Genomic DNA, 23,363 nt, shown 5'->3' with positions numbered 1-23,363 from the left:
GACAAAAACATGGGCATAATTAATACCGATCCAAACATGAAACACCTAATGACTGACATGAAGTCATTGAACAAGAACGAAGAAAGAAAAGAAAAAAAAAAAAAAACAGAACCTTTCATTATGATAGACTGTAAGCCGGAATTTTTCCGGCAATGGACAACATTTCTTGGCAAGGGATACAAGAAAAAATGCCCTTTCGTACAAAAGACAATCTGACAATTCCTTGTGAAGAAAATGGATACACTGGTTCACCTTCGAAAGTCATACTTTAGTCCATATGGAACATAAAATCATAGAAACCTCTTAACTTCGAAAACTGAAAGCAGATCTATTGCCTCCGATAAAGCAGGGACAGCCGATTGGAATTTCCCGTACAAAATTTGAAGACTTGCAATTCTTGAAGCACTTCTGAGGGCCAGAAGCACAACAGTACTTCAGTTCATTTTGAATACGCGAAAATGAGGTGGACGAAGACAGTAAGTAAGTTTCAGTAAAGACACCCCCCACAAACAAGAGACACGGCGAAGTATTATCTCTATGCATGTATTGTTTATTCAAGAGAAATTCTGTATTCTTCTTCTGGACCTATATATTTTTTTATTATTATTATTTGTAAATTGTGATCTAAATGACTGTAGAATTAAATAAAAATGTGTATTACTTAAGAATAGAAAAAACATAACATAATAAATTGTCGAGAACAATGAAAATGGTCCTTACACCTTTAAATCGCTTTTTTTCCCTCACAAAGTTTAAAAATAGACTTAGATCGTTATTCCCGTGTCCCAATTGAATTAATTAAAAAAAAGAAAGGAAGAAAAAGAAATTAAGAAAAAGAGAGACATCTTTTGGGGGATGAGAATGATATTCGATTCAATACAATTGGTCTTTTTTTTTCATTCCTTTCCAGAACCTCTCCCTCACTTTCTTCTTTCTTCATTCCTTTTACCTCTTCCTCACTTTCTTCCTTCCTCATTCCTTTTTTCCTTCAAGACAAAAAAAGGAGAGATGTTATTTTTACTCTCTCTCAAAAAAAGTGCATGCCTCCTCATCTCTCTCTCTTTTATAAAGAAAAGAAACTTGAAAGAGAGAGAGAGAGAGAGAGAGAGAGAGAGAGAGAATAAAAAAAGAAAAAAGATTTTTAAACAAAGGACTGGGAAAGGAAGAAAGTGGCCTCTCTCTCTCTCTCCCTCTCTCTCTCTCTCTCTCTCCCTAGGTTGAATTATTACAAGAAGGAAGCCAAAAACTATTTTTTTCAGAAGGAAAACGAGAAGGAGGAGGAGGAGGAGGAGAGAGAGAGAAAGAGTAAGAAGATGATTTAATAATAAAACAAAGAGAAAAAGAAGTAGCGGAAAAGGAGGAAAGTAGTCGACTCTTTCTCTCTCTCTCTCTTTGGCAAATAAGAAGCATTGTAGCAAGCTAACAAATAGAAACGAAGTCAACGATCACGGAAAATATACACCACTCCGTACAAAACTTTTTATCGCTGCAGCAAAATGTCTCGCACATTTTATTTTACAAAATATTTACATTTCAGAACTACAGTGCGATCAAGGTTTCTTTTCCTGGGGTTACTACTATCGTTTGTTTATATGGTAGCAGACGGTGATTTTACAGAGTTGCCATCGGCTTAAAGCATTAGGGAACTAAACCAGGGAGTCTACTTAAATTCCAAAATGAAATTGCATGACTTTTTCTTTACCAAACCTTAAAATTTCGTAACATTCTCAAGAACGAATTTGGGTGCGAATTAGGCTGAATTTTCATGCACGCGTTAGAAGCGTGCTTTGCTTGCGATTTGGTAGCGTCTAAAGCTGACCATGGACATTTTTGGTGGTAAATTTTGACGTTTTATAGAACAAAATTTTCCAGTCTGCACTTATATTTGTACAGATATATATATATATATTTATAAAAATCGTGACCCAAAACCTAAATATCGTGACTTTTTCGGGACTTCCGTGACAGACACCCTGTAAACGTGCTAGACAAAACCATAAAGTAATCGAGAGGGAGAGGCAGTATCGATAGCAGATAGCACATGTTGTACGTGGTCGGTATCTTATCTTTCTTAACAGGCGATCGGTTCCCCCGTTAGGAAAAAATCTAACAATAATACATTTTTAGCTATAACTTTTTTCTTCTCTTTTTTTCACTGGAGTTATTTTTAAAATACCTCCCTTACTCTTACATTGTTGTTTGAGTGCAATCGGCAGGGATGGGGTAGCTATACGTGAATGGATTTCTTGTGTTTGCATTAAAGATAAAATGGTGTTTTAGGAAAAATCTACACACGCGACCGATGGCGTTACTCCGTAAGGTGTGACGATCGGCATACGAACAACAGAAATAATAAAAACTTGCGCTCTCTTCTAATATTAAACAACACGGCACGACCATTTGAAAATAATCAGATTTATTATTCTTATTATTATTTAATAGTTATGATGCATTTGTTGTGTCAGTGGCGTCGCAAGCAGTCGATGATGACCCAGGGGGCCTCACACTTTTAGAGGCCTCATAAAGCCAAAGAACCTTAACATAATTTGACACTGATTTTGTGAAGACCCATCGATTCAATGTAAATACAAACAATTATGAATTCAGATGTGTTTGCACAAAACATTGCATAATGGTGGCTCGAAACAAACTTGTTATATTAGTTCTTGTTATATTAGGCCACTAACATAGTGAGCTTAGTTTAACATTGCAATAGTGAAAGCAAAAAAATCTTTCATTTGCTTAGCACTAATAACATCGTTGAGATTAATTGATTTCGAAAATTATTATTATTATTATTATTATTATTATTATTATTATTATTATTATTATTATTATTATTATTATTATTATTATTATTATTACTTGCCCAGCGATCCGCGAACATTTTTTCGCGAAGGTCATCATAAGAATTTACTACGCTGTTAGCTGTATGTTCCCATATAAATTCGAATTAATTTCTTTATATTAAACAGCGCTCGAAAAATGATCCTGTCCAACGCAAGTGTAATGTTATACTGCAGTGTATCATTTCTGTAAACTTCTCAGATTTTACTATGATTTGACTACCGACTGATTTTGTTTTTCTTTCTGGTTCTTTAACGGAAACAAAGGAAATATTTTGGGTAGATAAGACATGAAGCAGAGGTTAAAAGAATTGTTCAGATGGTGAGGTTAATGCATGCACCCCGCGGATTTCGGTGAACAAGAAACATGTGACAACTCCTTGTCATACTTTTCGTGAAAACACTCGAAATTCCAGTATGATCAATCGGTTCGCACAATTGTCATACTAGTGACAGTGTGTGAAACTACACGAGTGATTAAACAGAACGGATCGTGTAATCTTAATGAACTCTGCGTAGATATCTCATTCTCATTAGTCTGTAATTGGTATCGAGTTGTGTTTTGTGAACTCGGTATGTATACTTGGTACAAAAAATAAAAGTGAGTATTTAGCATTCTGGTTTCAAACTCGCTGAAATCTCGGGTTCAAATCCTAGATTCTTCTATTAGTATTAAGAACTATTGTTCCGCGAACTACTAATGTCACTGTCGAAAAGTCCAATTGTTCATCACTTACAAGTTATCCGACTAAATTTATCAAATTCCCTCTAAACACAGTATTAAATAATATTGCAAACATTATTTAATTAATAATGTACTGAATAATATTTCAAAATTCTCGTACATTTCGCACGACATTCGATCAAACAAAAATGCGTGGATGGTATTTTACTTGGTACGCAGATTATTGAAACATATTCTGTAGTTGGTAACCCTGCTAGCAAGGGATGTTTTAATGTTAGTTTCACTTGTGGCCACGACCCGCTCACCGCTCTGTCGGCCAGTATATATTTTTAAACTGTATTTTATATATAATCTCTTTACATATTACTGAATATTTATTCATACAACCAATATATAACTGAATTTACATATATCTAGGAATTCATTCCCACATCTGCGCAAAAATTTGGCAATTGCGCAAAAATTTGGCAATGTTTACAAAGTCAGAGTAAGATTTAATTGGTGAATCAAATGTTTTCTGAGAAGCCTGTTTATTTGGAGTGCGAAAAGTAATCATCTATTTTCTTCAATTTCGCTACTACAACCTAGTTCAGAAAAGTTCCAGGACAAAAGTTGTAAAAAATAGAAAATTGCACTTACAAAGTAATGATCCTAGCTCCTATCAAAGTTGTCCCCTTGGCTATCTATACACAGTTTCCAACGTTTCTGGAAGTCTTGAAAGCAAGCAGGGGAATTTTCAACTACGATGCTTTTAAGGTCATTTGTCACAGCCTGTTGGATGTCTGCGATATCTTGATGAAGCTTCCCTTTCAGTCGCCTTTTCACTAGCGGACACAACAAAAAATCACAAGGTGAGAGGTTGGGCGAATATGGCGGATGTGGGATGGCAATAACAAAATGGCTGGCCAGGTATTCGTTAACAGATAAAGTAGTATGGGGTATTGCATTGTCATGCAGTAAGAACCAGTCCCGAGAATGCCAGAAATCAGGGCGGCGACGTCGAATTGCTTGTCGCAAACGTTTCAAGACTTCAATGTAAAGAGTTTGGTTTACTGTTTGACCTGGAGGAACATTCTTATGGTGAACCAATCCTTTACTATTAAAGAACTGGATCAACATTGTCTTTGTTCTCGAAGGTTGTCGTTTGACTTCTCTCGAGGCTAGTGATTGATGACTCCGCCATTCAGCACTTTGACGCTTCGTGTGAGGGTCATACTAGTAACACCAACTTTCATCCTCTGCAATAATCTTTGACACAAATGTGGGATCACGTCTGGCTCTATCCAATAGTTCAGCACAAATTCTTCGTCTGTCTTCTTTCTGTTCGTCTGTTAGTGAGGGACGATTTTTGCATTAAGTTTCCGTTTCCCTAAATCTTCGCGTAAAATCTTATGACATACATCACAATTAAAATTCAGTTCTTCTGTTATCGTACGCAGGTCTTCTTGCAATAACTGCCTTACACGCTCCACGTTTGCACCGGTATGTGCTGTGGGCGACCAGCTCTGGGATCGTCTTGCACTGAATCTCTGCCTTCACGAAACCTTTTGCGCCACTCGAAAACACGACTTCTTGAAAGTGCCTTCCTTGCCTGCATATACTAGCTAAATCATGTCCCACGTTTCACTAAGGGTTTTCCTGAGCTTAGCCCAGAACTTAATATTCATTCTTTGCTCACAATCAGCATCAATTAATGCGACAAAAACCCAAACAGTGTGTTACAAACCAAAGCCCTGCCACCTAGTGAGTTCGCGCGGAAACATGGCCAAGGTCAAGTGAAGTAAGAACACATACCAGTAACATAAAAACAACATTTGTTCCTTTTTAGTCTTGCAAACTCAGAAAAAAAAAAGTACTGGAACTTTTCTGAGAAAGGTTGTATTTTACTCACAGGAAAGATTAAGTATAAAGACCAATGTTAATCACTAATAACAGTACTACATACAAGTTTCTATCAAAGAAAAACAGTTTATACACGTTACGAGGATTAAGGTTTTGGTACTTTATCTAGAATAGTTCCACAGGAAAGGAGGAAATCAACTATTCGTTCGTAACTATTCAACTTACCAATTTTAAGATGTTACTGAAGAAAATTACAGAGCACGCTGAATTAAGTGGATCAAGAAAATTCGTGAAACACGGTAAGAACCTTCTTATTGAGTTATGCATGCTATAGTATGTAAAAAGCTAACTCTATGGCCTATGGAACCCGGAGGATCAATGCCACGTTCAGAAAAGCTTTCCATTGACTTCCATCCTTAGCTAACTGGATCTAGTTTCTACTTTGTATTCCTATTTCTGCTAGATCTAACTTAATATTGTCCTCCCATTTGCGTCTAGGTCTTCCTAATGGTCATTTTCTTGATTGGACTCCAGTTAAAACATTGAAAGCGTTCCTACTTTCTTCCATTCTGGATGCATAACCTGCCCACATAAGCCTCTTAGACTTGATGATTCTAACAATGTTTGGCAAACGTTATAAATTAAGCAGTTTCTCGTTATGAGGTTTCTACCATTCCTCATTCCCGTTCCTCTTGGGTCCGAATATTCATTCAGGATCTTGTTCTCAAATAATCCTATAGCATTTACCAGCAATTATTCTGGTTACGAAGCTTGTGAGAAAAGAGTTTCGGATGAAGTAGAAGGTGAGAAGATAATATGAAGCGGGTCGTTGTAGTAAGAACAACAATTCTTTCTGAGTTGGCATGGAAGAAGACAGGACTATTGTCTCTGTGACAACTTGGGTTGCCAGGTTAAATTGGAGACAAGACCGGAGAACAGTGAAATTTGTGCGATTAAATAAACTAAAGATTTCTGTGTGTTATTACTACTGTTCCTTCTGATACTTATAACTACTCTTACTAACTACAAACATTATTATTATTACTAAACGAACATGTACTGCACCATGGGCGGATCCAAGAGGGGGATTGGGGCAATCACCCTCCCCCCAGAAGAGGAAACTTTCTTATTTTATATATATAACCCATCCCAAAGTTTGGAGCCCTTAAAAGTAGCAGTATGACAACCCCTCCTCCCAGAAGTCGGTCCTGGATCCGTCCCTGTACTGCACCCAACGTGATTATAGACGACTACTTTATTATTTATATTTTTGCAATTCCTCGCTGCGTCAAAAAGAATCATATTTTTGAGAAACATTTGTGGAAATCTTAACAGGACATTTTCAAGTTCATCTGACCATAAATTTCGCCCATCACAAGTTCTGTTTCTATCACCTGACCATAAAGATGTCATTAAAAACATTCGTTCGACATTGGCATTACTGACTGGTATAGCGAGAATATACTGCATTATTTTAAACAGGTTTGATACATTTGCTTTCTCGAAAACACAGTTCATAATTTACGATAGATAGTAGTGTTATTGTTCTTTTCAAGTGTTGATATTAGCTACAGATTTGAAAACAGGAAACCAACTGTACAGTTCATTTTAAGTGAAACTACTTTTAAGCTGTTAGTTTTGCGGCTGTTAAATCGTTAAATGAAAACACTGCCGTTGCCGTGCGAATAATATAGGCGCAACAATGAAACAAGAATTTCAACTACCCTTTTGTTACAATAAGTAACTAACAACAATTAAGTATAACATATATTAGGACTTATATTTCTGGGCTTATCGGGATTTATGGCTAATTTCAGCCCGCTACGTATGTGGAATGACGTCCCTCGGAGATCACACTACCTGGGGAAGTAGGAAATGCGAAATGTAGGAAGCGGACTGGAACCTTTTATGTTAGATATCATCCCGACATTTGGGCTGGTCTGAATATGGAAAACCCAGGAAAAACCTCATTAAAAATGGCTGGCCTGAAAAGACTTTTACATCTTTCCAATCGATTGTACTCAGGGGCGTACGCAGGGGGTGGGTCCTGGGGGTCCGGACCTCCCCCGAAATCCCGACTATTTTGCAAATGTAGTTTACTTTTAGGGGCAATTTTAGAAATTTTCATATAATTTAACCTCAAATTGTATTTGGACCCCCTGAAACGCTTTAGATCCCTCCCGAAATAAATTCCTGCGTATACCGAAAATCGAACCCGGGACCGCTCGCACCAAAGGCGAGGGTGTTAGCGACTACGCTACACAAGGTCACTACAACATATAAGGCGCTAGCATCAATTACCCGCCTCGCTGGGTTAAAATAAGGAAAAATAGTTTTCTGTTCCGTTAGTCAGTCACTTTTTACTATTACTGAAGCATCCTCTGATATCGATCATCTTGAATCATTTTTATATATCTACTCCTCCCCCAAGTTGCGGGGCTGAATTTGAATTTAAATAGCATAGGAAGTGTTACTGTTTATCTCAGCGACCCCGAAAACTATGAACTCGACACTAATATCGGTTATTTTCGATCATATTTAAGCTCTTCGTTCCCCAGGTCCACGTATGAGGACCTGGGTTCTGAAGCGTTATGCTCCTACATATTGGTAATTCTTAGGTATCTGTGCGCGAAAACCGTATTCCTGGATTCTCTAGTTGAAAAAATTGTCACATGATGGCATATTTGTTGATTGTTTTTCCACGTATTTTCATTTGTTTCTATGAATGCTGAGTCAAGATGGCTTCGAGGGCAAAAAGTCAAGACGGCATTTTTTTCTACTATATTTTCAATACTTTGAAGGCAATCCTATTTTAGAGATGTGCTTAATACTTCTAGAAGTAGTAGCAACTTTATGTTTTTTGATCTGCGTAGTACTATTTTGGCTACACATCTGAAATTCTTAGGAAAAATATTGCCCATTTCGTGATATAAAATAAAAATGCTAATAAAAAGTATTAAGTTATTGAAAAACAAATTAAAAGCACATATGGCGTAAATATTTTATCATGTCATATATGTACAGATTTTTTTCCATTTTGGGTGGTGATATGGCTGGGCATAGGGGGTACTGGCCCCCGAACTTCAAATGTTAATAGGTAATTTTTTATTGTACGCGTAACATTTAATTATTTACATTTTCCAAACTTCTGTTTCTGCTGCCCGCATTATTGAATTTTTACATTACTGCCGAAGTCAAGTTAAGTATTCAAAGTTCGAGGATTAGGGGGACAGGGGGACCAGAGGTATTTTCCTAATTTTGAAAAATAACCACGCCAAGTACTAAATTATTATTATTTTGATGCTATGTACGCCTATATGTGTTTCAATCCATTTTGCCTGATTCATATCTAATACTTGTGTGAACATAAAGTTGGAACAGGAGGGAAAGGTACCCACAAATTGATCATAGGGTTAACATTGTGCTATATTTCAATTTAGATTTTTTTATAATGGCGTCGCTAAAATGTGTTGCATTAGACTAATCGAGGAACTTTTATGTTAATTGTTCTCTTCGTTGGTTGTGTGTAATTTCTAACAGTGGTAGATTTAGAAAGTATTTTGAGAAGGTTCTTAGCTTGGAAATACTTCTTTTCTTTCAGAAATTCCGTAATTCTTGAAACGTAGCGCTTGAGGTTTATCATCAAAAGCAAGACTACATTTAGTTTTTATTTATTTATTTAAAAAATACCGAAAATTTGGGGACTTTAGCCTGAACACCCTCTGCCCCGTAAATCCGCTACTGGTGGTCATTATTGCAATACCAATCAATTGTATTTATTCCTAGTTATATGAATAAATTCTCTTGTTTCTTATTTCAGTTGTGAAGCCGCTCGATGATCGTGAAATACAGAACCTTCTGAAAATACAAACAGTGGCTAAATCGGTTTTATGTCAAAATGCAAAAGAGATTTCCTGTACTAAAGATAATTCTTCTTCCACTTTAAATCAACACTATATGTTCTGAGTCCCAAGTAACAGATAACCATAGTTTCAGAACCGCCCGATCTTACTGCAATAACGGTTTTTTTTTTTTTTTTTTTTTTAAATAAACAAAACCAACTTGTATTCGCATGGGCTAAGTCTTCATTACATTTAACAGCATGTATTTATCGTGTTACATGGACACGTAATAAATCAAACATATAGTATCACATAAACAGGTCTTAATACTACTTAAGAACGAAGGTCCTTGTATGAGGACCATTAGCTACCCTCTATGACGTCACCAAACCCAAAAATTCATATTCTTGCTATGTTCAACACCTCATAGAGGAAAAAAAAAAAAAAAAGCAATGAAAAATTCTTGTTGCGCTTTCCAGAAGCCAGGACCGAAGAGGTTAAATATCTCCTGCCTTCCCATACGTTGCACCGTCAAAGTGAAATGATGAAAATCATTCCAGGCCCGAACCTCATCTATGTTGAAAATTTAATCGAGATCGGTCAGGTGGTTCAAGAGTTGTTAAGTCACAAACACAGCCACTTTCATTTTTGTTTATATAGATAGATAAATGACAAAGATAACAGTTATAGGAAATTCAATATTTAAGGCCGTAAGTTTAGTTCATGGTTTGTAGAATGTATTTCGAACCCGGGCATTACCCGGAGATCTAGCAACTATGGCGACGATAAAGTTTTAGGTTTTTTACGTAATAAAGTTGATTAAAGTAGTTAGTACAGATTAACCAAATAAATAAACACGCGCAATGGGTATTGGAAATCACTTATATCTGAAAGCTGCAAAAGAGGAACAAATATAATTTTACCTGTCTGTCTTCCATCCTCTTTCTTTCAGCGTTTTCTGCATCATCTTGTAGCTGTTCCAAATACGCCAGGCACCGGAAACGAACCACGTAGTCTTTGTACAATTGTCTAAGCTCTTCTTCCAGTCGTTCAAACTCTTCTGAGAACGCTGGCCTGAAGAATTAGAAACAACTCGTTAAAGCTATGCCCATTATTAGAAGTATCAACACACTGACAACGTTTCTCATGTTTGAGAAGTTGTTATATTTCTTAAGAATCTTGGAAACAATTTATGTAGTAAAAAATAATTTTCATTCCTACTATTGACCTTTCAGAAAACTAAACAGACTCGAATTTTTAGAAAAAATAGATGATGACAGGAATTTCATATTGTGTATGTGTGTGATCTACACAAAATTTTAAATTAAAATGCTGCTATCCACAACAATTGTGCACCGAAGACATATAAAAACACTCTTCCTCTTATATATATTTATCTCCTCCACTCAAAACAAAATTAACCCTCCTATGGTCCTTCAGATCTACACACACGCCCGTCCTCGGGATCTATTTGACCCCAATTATTTAATTTCTCTTAAGGGCATGAAAGATACATTAAATAATAGTTAATCTAGTGTCTTGAAAAGGCTTAATATAATAATAATAATAATAATAATAATAATAATAATAATAATAATAATAATCATGCGAAAAATATAATATTAGACATTGGGGTCAATATGACCCCAAGATCTGATGTGTTATCTTTTTATTTAACAACGTTATTTAAAATAATTAACTTTTAATATTTCGATTATATAAAAAGAACTAGACTAGGCCGAGGAATACTAAAACAATCAGTAACCGAAAACATCTTACAAAGAAATTATTTAAGAAATAGGAGTCCCTTGGCATCATATTAACCCCAAGGCCATAGGAGGGTTAAATACATACTTTATATAATTCATTTGTAATTACGAAATAATATGGATACCATTTATACATAACTGGTTCATACTAGCTTTGCAATCTTAAATAACTTAAACTACAGTAGAAATACAAATCATTGATTCGGTGATTTGTATTTCTAGCTTAAGTCATTTATATGTATGAAAACTGCCGAAAATGTGATATCTATTTGTAATAATTTTTTTAAAAAAGCTATAAAATCATTACTTAATTTCGCTAATCAATACTGAATATATATTTTTTTCAATAGAATAAGTTTATGTTGAAGCATTTGTTCCAATGAGCAGTTAGATCATGTATTTTGCAGCATGTGCATTCTGTCAAATCAAATGCGACATTTGTACCCTGACAATAAAGCTGAAGGTTCAGATTCCACATGTGATGTTACAAGAATCGTGCGTTGAATATATGCATAACTGAATGAATAATACATGATAAGACATTTAAGTACATATAGAATAATAATACAGAACCTGAGAAACCGTGGAGGCAATGTACGGTAATTCGCACGAAATCGCCAAAAAATCTGCTAAAGGCAATATATATATATTAAAGAAAAAAAAGTCAAACTATAATATAATATCGGAAAATTCAACATACAAGTGGATCGTTTATCTTGAAACAAATATATATAAAACCATAAATTTTTTCATCATGCAAATATCGGCAGGATGACATTCTTTGACATACTCTACAATAACACAGATTGACACTTTTGTCAACCTATCTTAAAGTTGTATTTTCTTAAAGGACACTACGTCAGATTATTACAAATTTCAAATCTATATATTTAACCAAAACATATTTATTGTTCATTGCGCAAACTAAGGACACTATAGAATCACAAACATCCAAATTGTGGGGGCCTCTGCAACAATAAAAACGCAAGAGAGACAATGAGAAAGGAGAAATAAACATCCGAAATACTTTAGCCTCGAATACTACCATAAAGGTAGACATTTTGCATAAATAAGAATGAAGTTATAAAAAATTGAAAGTTTAATTTTTCTCGAGAGGCTTTATTAAAAAAAAAAAAAAAAAAAAAAAAAAAGCTTAGATAAGTATCACATCTAATCATTTCAATACACGTAAATGCCATTAACGACAATTTGATACTTCAAAATGCTTCACAGATATGGAAAAGATGGATAGACTGCTATAGTGCTTAACATGACGTATTTGTGGGAAATTTTTAAAAATGACTGCTGTTTCCCTTTGTTTCTTTGCCATTACAGCAACAGTTTTTGGTAGTTATAATTAGAACAAATTCTCGCAAATATATTATTTTACGCAGTGTTCCAAACTTTAACAATGTATGGCATATCTCCGAAAAGGTTTGCAAGAGATCGAATTGCTGTAAACGCATATGATCTTTCCGCTTATTGAAGAGCATTCTCGTGATTGAATGTAGTAATTATCTTAAGCACTTTTTCAGAAGAAAACCTTTTAGAAAAGTCAAGTTTTCAGTCCCTTGTAACTTTGTTTCTTTTCATTCAAAATACCTCATATTATAACCGTGGAATTCGATACTAATGTTCTTTAGATGTGGACTCTACGGCTCACTCATTTGCGTTTTTGGCTTCTCAAATTTGGACACTGAATAAGTATGTCGTTAAATACGTAAATTTGAAATTTATAATAATTTGACGTAGCGTCTTAGAAAAAAAAAAATGATGAGTTGGAGAAACCGTCAATCAGCTATGACAGAACATGTCTCAAAGAATGCCCCCCCCCCCCCCCGGCCTACAAAATTTCAGGTTTTTTAAAATCTATTAGTTTAAAACTTACAAGGGCGTTTACGATAAATGGTCCACTCTAGATATCGTGTGGGACACGTATGCAGTACAAACCCTCTTCCTTTAAGTATGGGAACTCAGTAAGCTACGGGAGGTGATAAAATGGATCACCAAACATTGAAGACAAATCGAGAGAGATAAAAGTGGAGGTGGATATCAACCAGAGACTCTGCGAATTAGAAAACACGCGAATTAGACGGCGACAGGACGAGAAATGGGTTGTACAGAACTCCAGAACAGAGGCAACACGGGAAATCTGTTCCTTCGAGAAGTTCTTCTATATTCAGGGCTTGAAAAATCCACTGGCTTGCTCGGCAGTGGAGAGTACTTTTTTCCATTTGGCGAGTAAAGTCCGCTCAATAGAAAACAGGGATTCAAGAATAAATAGCAGATGTCACTCCTTTATTTTTTTATTATTATTTGTAAAAGACATGCAAATAAAAAAAAAAGTATTCATATATTTACTATATCGCAAAGTGAGTCTTGTTTATTTAAACATGTGACTACAAAATGGTCTGGCTAGTAGATTTTTTGGCTGGCAAGTACTTGCAAGTAAGATCTTTCAAGCCCTGTCTATATTCATACTTTCATAAGTTAACAATTCAATATTAGAATAGCTTTGGTAAGTCTTAGAATCAGAAGTACGTACATTAATAAAATGATAATACTTACACATCGAACATAACCAAGATACAAAAGGCACTTTTAAACTCACTAACCTTACTTTTCTCAATGTTTGCAGACGTTTCTGATTTCTTTCCAGTTCAATTTTCTTCTTTTCAATTTTCGAGTCCAAACTGGCCTCACTAGCAGCGACATTTTCTATCAGTTGACTCGTTTTCTTAATCTCAGATCTCACATCTTCCATTGCAAAACGCAAAGCACTTTCAGCTTCCGTCATTTCCAGCTGGCGATTCACTCTCATGTTTCGAAGATCCTTTGACACAACAAGTAACAAGTATATGTCAGTGACTGTTCACACTCAATTATCCACATAAAAATCATTGATAAATTAATAACTTTAACATTTACTTGTGGGAGTTGATTAGCAATTACTGAAAAGAATACCTACTTCCATGTGTGAAATACATTTCTGGCTTGTAACTACTTTCCATGTGATTCAGTGTTTAACCAAGTATTTTTTACAAAGTGTGGAGTTAACTAATATTTTACTCTTTACAAAGGTCTTATACTAAAGCATGGATTTTTGCGGATGAACAGAGCTTATAACCATGTTTTTCTGCGAGATACAGCAACACAAGATGCATTAAGAAAGATGCCCTGAAACAGTATACTGTTATGTTATTTGGGACATATTGGAAAAGGGGCCAGTGAAGCCTCGAAACTTTTGTTGTAATATTATGTTGTTATTTTCTGGATGCAAAGAAATGCTTTCTTAAGATATTCAACATGCATCCTCTAGGTTCTATAAGCTTTTTTGTTTCGTCAATGAAAATTTTCGAGGAAAACTATTTTAAAGCAAAGTATGTGTAAACAATACCAGAAACAAGCATCAGGTATGCGAGTTAACACACTATGTATTGTAAGCCATGTTACAATGTTGGAATCTTTCCACCTGGTTACCAATAGGATACTTGTCCTGTCAAGTTATAACAGAAATTTATAATTTATGAGAATAGTATATTTGGTCTAGGAATTAATTCGTGCGGTTGGTACGCACACATTGAAGCTGTAGTACAAACACAAAATACATAAATACCTTAAGAAAAATATTGTCCATCGCTAGCCACCACTTTCGCCCATCTGTCAGGCAATGTACGGATTCCGTGGCGAAAGAAGTCCTCATCCTTGGAAGCGATCCAGTCATAGAAGCGATCCAGTCATAGACCCATGTTTCGATATCTTCTGAAGAAGTAAACCGCTGTCCAATCAAATCGTTGTTCATGCAATCGAACAAGTAGTAGTCCGAAGAAGCAACGTCTGGTGAATACGGCGGGTGGGGTAAAACTTCCCATCCGACATTTTCTAAATAGGTTTTGACCGGTTTTGCGACATGTGGGCGAGCGTTATCATGTTGAACAATAAGTTTATCATGTCTGTTCTCCCATTCTGGTCGTGTTCTGGCCAGAGCTTGCTTCAAACGCATTAATTGTCGTCGATAACGTTCTCCATTCATAGTTTCACCCGGTTGCAGCAGCTCATAGTACACCACACCTTTCATATCCCACCATATGCACAGCATAACCTTTGCACAGTGAATATCTCGTTTTGGTTGTGATGGACCTGGTTCACCTGGTTTCACCCAGGCCTTTTTTCGTTTAGGGTTCTCGTAATGGATCCACTTCTCATCACCCGTAATAATTCGATGCAGAAACCCCTTTCTGCTCTGTCGTTGAAGCAGCAATTCGCAAATGTTTTTTCGTCTTTCAACGTCTCTGTCTTTCAATTCATGTGGAACCCAATGTGACATCTTTTGAATCATTCCCATGGCTTTCAAGCGTTTGGAGACTGTTGTTTGATCAACGCCTAATGCTGCTGCAAGTTGTTCCTGCGTTTGACACGAATCCTGCTCGAGCAATGCTGTCAATTCTTCGTCTTGAAATTTTTTTGGCTGTCCAGCTCGCTCTTGGTCTGCCAAGCCGAAATCACCACTTCTAAACCGTGCAAACCACTTCTGACACGTTCGCTCAGCTAGAGCATGGTCACCATACACTTCCACCAAAATACGATGACTTTCAGTCGCACTTTTCTGCATGTTAAAGTAATGCAGCAGGACACCCCGCAAAAACACTTTATCAGGCACAAATTGCGCCATGTTCACTTATCTACAAATTGGTGTTGTTGACGCTTTAATCCACTGCCCTATACTACGAACGATACGCGATGACAGGGGTTTGCAACACATGTGTGGATACACGGAACTGTGGGACGCTCCGTTCGTTGCGCCATCTCTTGTCCACCCGCACGAATTAATTCCTAGACCAAATATATAATAGAAATTTTCTTATAAACACATGATAAAAAGACTTTCCATAAAAGGAACTTTCAAATTACACAAGTAACACGAAAACCTAGATTATGTACTCTTCTGGGAGAAACAATAATAACCTTAGCTCCTTCGTTGGATGATACTTGGTAAATCTTATATTAAGTGAAGCCAATACAGTATTATTTTGACATCTTTTATGTGCGAATATATACTTGATTCTTAAAAAAAAATACTCACTCTTAGCTCGACTTCCTTCCCTAATAAATCATACAATGCTGCTCCTTTTCTTGTGATTTCTGAAGCAAGTTGTCTTGTCTGCTTCAATTCATTTATCTACAATTAAAATAAAACAAATAAATATATGAGGCATGTTTTTTTAAGTAGGTACTGTTTTGAAATTTTTAAAAAAAGTATGGTTTCCGTAACAATTTTATTATTACATGAAAACCTGGCATTAATCTACTTTTCTACATAGTTTCCACCAATATTAAAACACTTATCGTATCATACAACAAGCGTTTCAATACCATCCTTAAAGAAGTCTGCCGCCTGATTTGACAACCACTGCAAAATGGCCGTTTTGACCTCATCATCGTCGTCGTGGTGCTGACCACCCAGATGCTTCTTCAAATGCAGGAACATGTGGTGGTCGCATATCAGATAACGACGAAATTGTAAAACGTCTGTTCTCTTTAACGTATTCGTCAACTTTCTGCATTGAATTGACAGAAGGTCACCCACTTCATTCCTCACAATGAACATTCGTGCGGCTATCTTTAAGGGCTTTAACCAATTTCTGCACCATTCCATCCCTAGTTTGATCCCCTTCCAAGTAAGTCTATGGTAGACAAGTTCATTTTCTCGGGATATTCCCGTTTCCTCTCACATTCTCATTCCACTAATTCTTGCAATATCATTCACTTACTTTAATCATCCATCTCCCTTAAGCTTACAAGGCATAATGATGGGATGTTAATCTGAAAGATTTTATTTTCATTTCAACAAACTGATCTATAGGGCTCAAAGGTAAATTATGGATAGGTGACAATAAATAGAAAGGAGAATTTTTCACAATCAAGTGCTTAGAGAATGTCTATCATTATATAAAGAAGATATATTCTTAAATTACTTATACAGGATATAACAAACAGTCGAATATTCTTGAAATTACTAACACCTACCTATAACGCGCCTTGGGAATCGTAAAGGGATGACTATATTCCTAGTATGAATTCAACAACCAACTCTGAGGCCTTCGATGTCTAGACGACAATGGAGAGTTTCGGCTTTACAAATACAAGGGAATGCTGAAATTTTTTAGATAGTAAAATTCAAATAGAGCTGATGTACTGAAGGTATCACGTTTAAAAGCATATGCCCTCTAGTGATTAAAGTCATAACTGTAAGGCTGCAAGGTTTGTTTGTTTGAAAATTAGAGGGCTCAGTCGGCAACAATCGAGCTCGAGCAATGTAATTTTCTACAGTGATCTTTTTACGATTTTAAGAATGGTTTAAAGCAAGAGCGGTGCCATGATCGTTTAGAAAAAGTATTTCGAAACTCTGCTCCTTCAAGTGCAACCTTTTTAATTGGTTTGCGAATTTAAACGTGGCCGACAAAGCCTGACAGATGAGCCTCGCTCTGTACATCGTACTTATTGATGAAAACGTAGGGGGGGGAGGGGAGAGGAAAAAAAAGATGCCATATCACATACGAGGAATTTCAGTCAACCTTGAAGATTGGATCAAATGCAGTCCCGTCCATAATAAAAGATTATCTTGCCTTTCCAAGTGTTGCAGTCGCTGGGTCCCACATGTGCTTACGCCTGAGGAAAAAGAAGGCCATGTGGAGTGGTGCCGCTATATGCTTAAAAAAGTAAGACCCTTATAATATCGTTACAGGTGACGAAACATGGATTTACAACTATGAACCCGAAACAAAACAGCAGCGACAGTATGGTGTTTTTAAAATGAAACTCCACTTTCGAAAGTTAAACGAGCTCGGAGTGTGGGTACAGTTATGGTGGCATCTTTTTTCTCTAAGATTGGCCATGTAGCAACTATACAGTTAGATGATTAACGTACATTGACAATAGAATGGTAAGTTACTTACTGCCTTCCAAGTGTCTTTGAAGCTTAGAAATCTGCCCACTGAGAGTCTCTAGTGTCTCACTCTCTTCATCACGACAATGCATGGCCACACTCAGCAACGAAAATTTTGGAGCTTCTGCAGGAAAGTGGAGTCCGTATTCTACCGCACCCAGCTTATTCTCCAGATTTAGCTCCGTTTGACCATACTTTCTTTTCAAAACTCAAGAAAGAAATTTTTGAGGACGCAATTTTTAAACAAGTGAAGACGCTATCGCAGCGTCTAAGAATAAAATTTATGATATTTCTAAAGAACGAACTTTTAAAAATGTTTGATTGTGGTTTTTAAGAAGCAAAACTGTGTTGATGCTTGTAGGGACCATTTTGAGAAATTGTAAAAGGTTTTACGCAAATAAATTGATTTTTCAAAAAGTATCTAAAAACTTTTGGCATGCCCATCGTATTTTTAATATTTTATTCAGCTTAGCCTTTTCCACATAAAGCACTAAAATTAGTAATAAGCAGGGCCCAGATCTTGTTGAAAAGTCAACTTTTTACTGTTACGCATGGGACAAGACAAGTTGAAATATAAACGTTGTTCATCAACTCTAGGTTCTAAAAATATATCTTTTTAGGGTCAACATTTGGTCACCTTTTGACGTTTTGAAGTTTCAGGTCATTTTTTAATATTTTAAGGTAACTTTTAGGTCACTTATGGTCTTTTTATTCTTTTTCTTCTACATAAAGAAATCTTAAAATGAACACTTTTACGGATTTGAAAAACACGAAGTTAAATGATGTTTTTTCCTGCTTCCTGACTTTTGGGGTGGAAAAACTGCATTCCTAACAAGCTAATGAACACTAAACTGTAGCTGGTTGCCGAGGGGTGGGGGTAGTTGACCACAAAGGATATGATCAGGTGAATAACTAAAAATAAATTAGGAAGGCCTTCAAAGATTTTAAACTTTTTTTATCTATTATTCTCGTGTATACAGTCTACACTTGCGAACTTTTATTCTTTAAGTGTGCTTCCTAGTTTCAACTCGGTAGTGAATTGACACTTTCAGTACGTACAATACCGTACAATGGACTGATAATTGAACACAACATTTGATCAATGGGCTGCAACTAACTGAAACAAAACTTTTGAAAATGACTGAGAAATGATAGTTAAAATTTAATAGATATTTAAAAAAAAAGTCCGTTTAACGAAGTAAACGTTTTAAAATACGCAAGTTTTAAGGTCATTTTTTGTGAATTTTAGGGTCATTTTACAGAAATTTTAGTGTCATTTTATAGGTCACTTTTTAGAAAAGTTTAGGCCAACTAGATCCGGGCCCTGGTAATAAGTTATTAAGATTTTGGTGATTATCTACTACTGACCTTCGTCCACTCTTCTTCAGGGGGTAGGGTACACAATGGCATAAGACGTTTTCACACCATCTTCAATTTGTGTGTATGTGTATGTGTGACTGTTTCAACAGTGGTAATTATGAATATCGCGTCGATTGTATCTATACTTAAGGACTTCTATCTTTTTCAATAGTTATAGACTGCTCTTATTATTTTTCTATTTAACACAATTATATGTAGCCCTAATGTTATTGCACTAACAAAATTTACTAATAACCTATTTAATTTTTCTTTTCCTTCCGATGGTTTCTTCTCTTAACACGTCATCTTGATCACTTAACAGGCAATTAATTTAAATCACTATGTAAATAATATAGCCAGCACAATCTTTTTTTTTTTTTTTTTTTTTTTAAATTTTTGTAACACCTCATATTTTAATTCATGTAATTCAGAGCGTATGTGTGTGATCGGAAATATCAGAGAAAAGATCAATAAAGAACATTACAGGTGAATGATTTGAGAAATTATTATTTATAAGTATAAGTTATTAGCATACTTGGTTCTCAATGATCTGCACAAATCTTTTAATATTTTGATGGTAATACCTGATATCCCAACGAGGCGGCTGATTTTATGGACACATGTTATGATGGTCTTTCTTTCTTCCACGCAGAAAATGAAATAAAATCATTACGTTTGACGTCCCACGGTTATGCCGGCTAGGCTAAAGGAGACAGTGATGATGAGAAATGAAGGAAATGAGAAAAAACGGAAGAACCCCGAAAAAAAAAACACACGCACACGGTGTTTGTCCACCACAAAGTTCACTTGGCGCGAGCTGGGATCGAACTAAGGACCCCATGCACTACAGGTGAACGTTCTACCACTGAGCCACTGCGGCCCTTTTCGCTCAGAAAAGTTTCATCCCGACTGGTCAAGACCTGGGAGCCATTTCGAATACGGCTTCACAGAAAAAAATCACAAATATTTACAATAATCAACTAAGCTGTTGCACATAGCTGATGCACATCTTTCTTCACCTTTTCTTGTAAATAGATATTGAGCAATATGGGTGTAAGAATGTGTCGAACCTTTCAATTATATTCCCCTTTATCATTCTACTCCCATTCAAACTCGTACTTGTGATTCATACAAATATTATTTAGGAGACTTCAGGCTCTCCACTCTTTTACTAATTTACCAGAAAAAAAATTAATTAATTAATTAAGCAATACCGAATAGCAATATACGAACTTACTTTAGATGAGACATCCAACAAAGCCAACGTCGAATGTTCGTCTTCCTCTGTTGTTGAATCTTGCATGGTGTTAATGCGCAATGCATCATACAGCACGGTCGTTACTTTCAACAACTCTCGAACAGCATATCCATCTGCCTGATACAATCGCTTTGTGTTTAACCTGATATGAGCCTTAGTAGCCTAAAAACAATAATTGAGTCACATATTTTATTCTTTACTACAATTTTATCTAAAACATCTAAATAATATACCCGTCACAGAAAATTTTGAAACTAACGAATAGAAACATAGAATTCCATACTATAAATTAAATAAAGTGCAGTGGGTATAAAAGTATTTTTCTTCTTTTTCTATGATAAGATTTTGTTTGAATTATCTTTATGATAGGTACTGTAACGAGTGGAATTTAGGAGGAGGTTGTATCCATGACATTATTAGGGGAAACGATAACTTTTAAGGTAGAGAATGATAAATCTGGGAGCTTCTTCACCAAGCCTTTGGGAAGGGGGAATGGGTACCCATGAGTATTCTGCCAGAATTGAAAGGTCATTTGACATAAGCTGAGATTCTTCTATGCTCTGTGTACGCGTCTTTGGTGTGGGAGACCCGGGTTCGATTCTCGGCGGAAGCTCTTCTGGTTCCATGTTAATCTGTAGGTCCACATCTCATATAGCCTCGTTGCTGAACGGAGCGTAAAATCAACTCTTCTATGCTCTGGAATCCACAGCCAATCCTTTCGTCTTGACACATGAGTTATCTGTTTAAATAGCGTTCATCAATTGAAGGCTCTTTCACTCCTAGTAGGAGCTCATGTACGAATCTCACGTTACGTTGTAGGTACTCGGCTAACACAGTTTCGGTCATAACAAAGGACGTTAAGCTCCTAAGCATCTGTCACAGTCCCTTCCATTAATCTCTTAGGATAAAGCTCCTTCTAAATGTTCCAAATCTCGCTCTCTATTGTACTACATTCAATATTTCCATTTCCTTTCCTTATTATTTTTAGAACTTCAATAGTTCTTTGTTCGATCCAGTCACTTTTATTAAATTCTTTTCCACACCCACATTTCAAAGGTTTTTAGTCCTGCTTTGAATTGAATGCTCCTTGACGTCACAGTCTGCTGCTCGGATTTTCGGTAAACCCGTCACAAAGAGCAAGAAGAAAGCAGCCAAACCTAACGTGGATACAAGATAATGCTGTCAAGTAAACAAAGTGAATTCGATGGTTTTGTTGATACACGTCATGTCTTTGGATTCATGACTAACAGAACACTGCCGAAATTGTTTTATTTCATTTCATTTTCTTCCCTTTTGCTCAACCTGTTTTCTTTCTCCTGCCACTGATAGCAAAAGCCCGCCCCTATTTCATATACTGGCGAGTGGGAAATGACTGTTCTAGTCATTTCTCATTGGTTTCATGAAGTGATCATATTTCTATTTTTCGAAGTGTCAATTCTTCATGTGCACAAAGGGATCGGTGTCAAATATAGAAGTAGAAGGGGAGAAAATAGAACAGGTAATTAGTTTTCGATACCTGGGTAGTATTATTACTGATGATATGAAATGTGAAAGTGAAATAAATGCAAGGATAGGAATGGCGAAAGAAGACTTTATGAGGAAGAAAATACTATTTTGTGGGACTTTTGAATAAAGAGTTGAGAAAAAGACTTATAAAATGCTTCGTGTAAAGTAATGTACTGTATGCGTCAGAAACATGAACATTACGCAAAAAAATGATGAAAAACAACTGGAAGTTTTCGAAATGTAGGTGTGGAGAAAAATGGAGAGAATTAGCTGGGTGGAGCGGAAAACGAATGAGAGGGTGGAGGAAAAAAGAACAGTTTTAAATATCATTAAGGAGAGGAAGAGAAACTGGTTAGGATATTAGCTAAGAAGGAACTATATCATGAGGGACGTGTTAGAGCGTATGCTGGCAGGAAAGAGAGGGAGGGGCGAAGGAGTCTGCAATTAATGCACGATCAAAACAGAAAAAATCGTACGTGAGGACGAAGAGGTTAGCGAAAGACTGTGGAGCATGGAAGCTTCTCGGCTGCAGCAAGTGACCCACCAATAATGACAGAATACCTATGATGATGATTATACGAAATATGTCAACTATATTTCTCTTAAGTCGTTATTCCTAATCACAGAATACAGTATTTTTCTCCCTCTCTCTTCCGAAATACTTCTTTCCCCATTCCTATCGCAATTCGTACTATTTTTGTTCCACCCTCTTACTCTTTCTCACTCACTACCTTAGTTCAATTGGTGGTGTCACAATCTTCTATTGGAGATTAAGACTATTAGATATCAATCATAAAATAATAACACCTTTGTTTTCAATGCCAAGCACTTTCTAATATATCAATAAACAATCTTGTATAGAAGCTTAACAAAACAAAATAATAATACATAGCATATAATAAAATACAAAATAAATGTCTACTAAGAAGGTGATCTGTAAAAGGACTAAAATATTCAAATTTCTTAAATTCATTTTTTATAATGCCATCTTCAGCACAATATAGTTTTCTATTATTTCGTGAAGGTAGGAAATACCATGTGATGTCCCTCAGCCAATCAGAGAAAAGCTAGACCAACTGCCGCCCATAGTACTTACTCGTATCTAGTGTAGAAGTGGGAATGAAAAAAAAAAAAAATACAAAATTTAACCTAAGCAAGCAAAGAAAGCTTACAGTGTGTTACTTGCTTGTTAAAAAATAGTTTTATATTAAAGCATCGAAATCAAATTAATCCGCGACCAGCAGAAAATAGATCCCGGTAATTATTGCCAATTATTTTTTTATTATTATTTACTACTATTATTTTTGACA

General features: G+C 35.9%; 1 protein-coding gene across 2 annotated transcripts in view; it reads right to left on the bottom strand.

Moving 5' to 3' along the window:
- Positions 1-23,363, bottom strand: part of Cluap1 (clusterin associated protein 1) — a 52,800-nt gene that overhangs the window by 14,357 nt on the left and 15,080 nt on the right. For both annotated transcript variants that reach the window (XM_081731954.1, XM_081731953.1), the window contains exons 4-7: positions 20,527-20,709; positions 16,068-16,163; positions 13,600-13,817; positions 10,139-10,289 (exon numbers count right to left, since the gene is read on the bottom strand). In XM_081731954.1, coding sequence (XP_081588080.1) covers positions 10,139-10,289; positions 13,600-13,817; positions 16,068-16,163; positions 20,527-20,709 — 648 coding nt within the window. The remainder of the gene's footprint in view (positions 1-10,138; positions 10,290-13,599; positions 13,818-16,067; positions 16,164-20,526; positions 20,710-23,363) is intronic.

The sequence above is a fragment of the Thermobia domestica genome, chromosome 11 (genome assembly GCF_964235325.1).
Source record: "Thermobia domestica chromosome 11, izTheDome1.hap1.1, whole genome shotgun sequence".
In the NCBI taxonomy this organism is placed as follows: Eukaryota; Metazoa; Arthropoda; class Insecta; order Zygentoma; family Lepismatidae; genus Thermobia; species Thermobia domestica.
The sequence above is the reverse complement of the archived record's forward strand: the minus strand, read 5'-3'. Positions and strand labels throughout refer to the sequence as shown.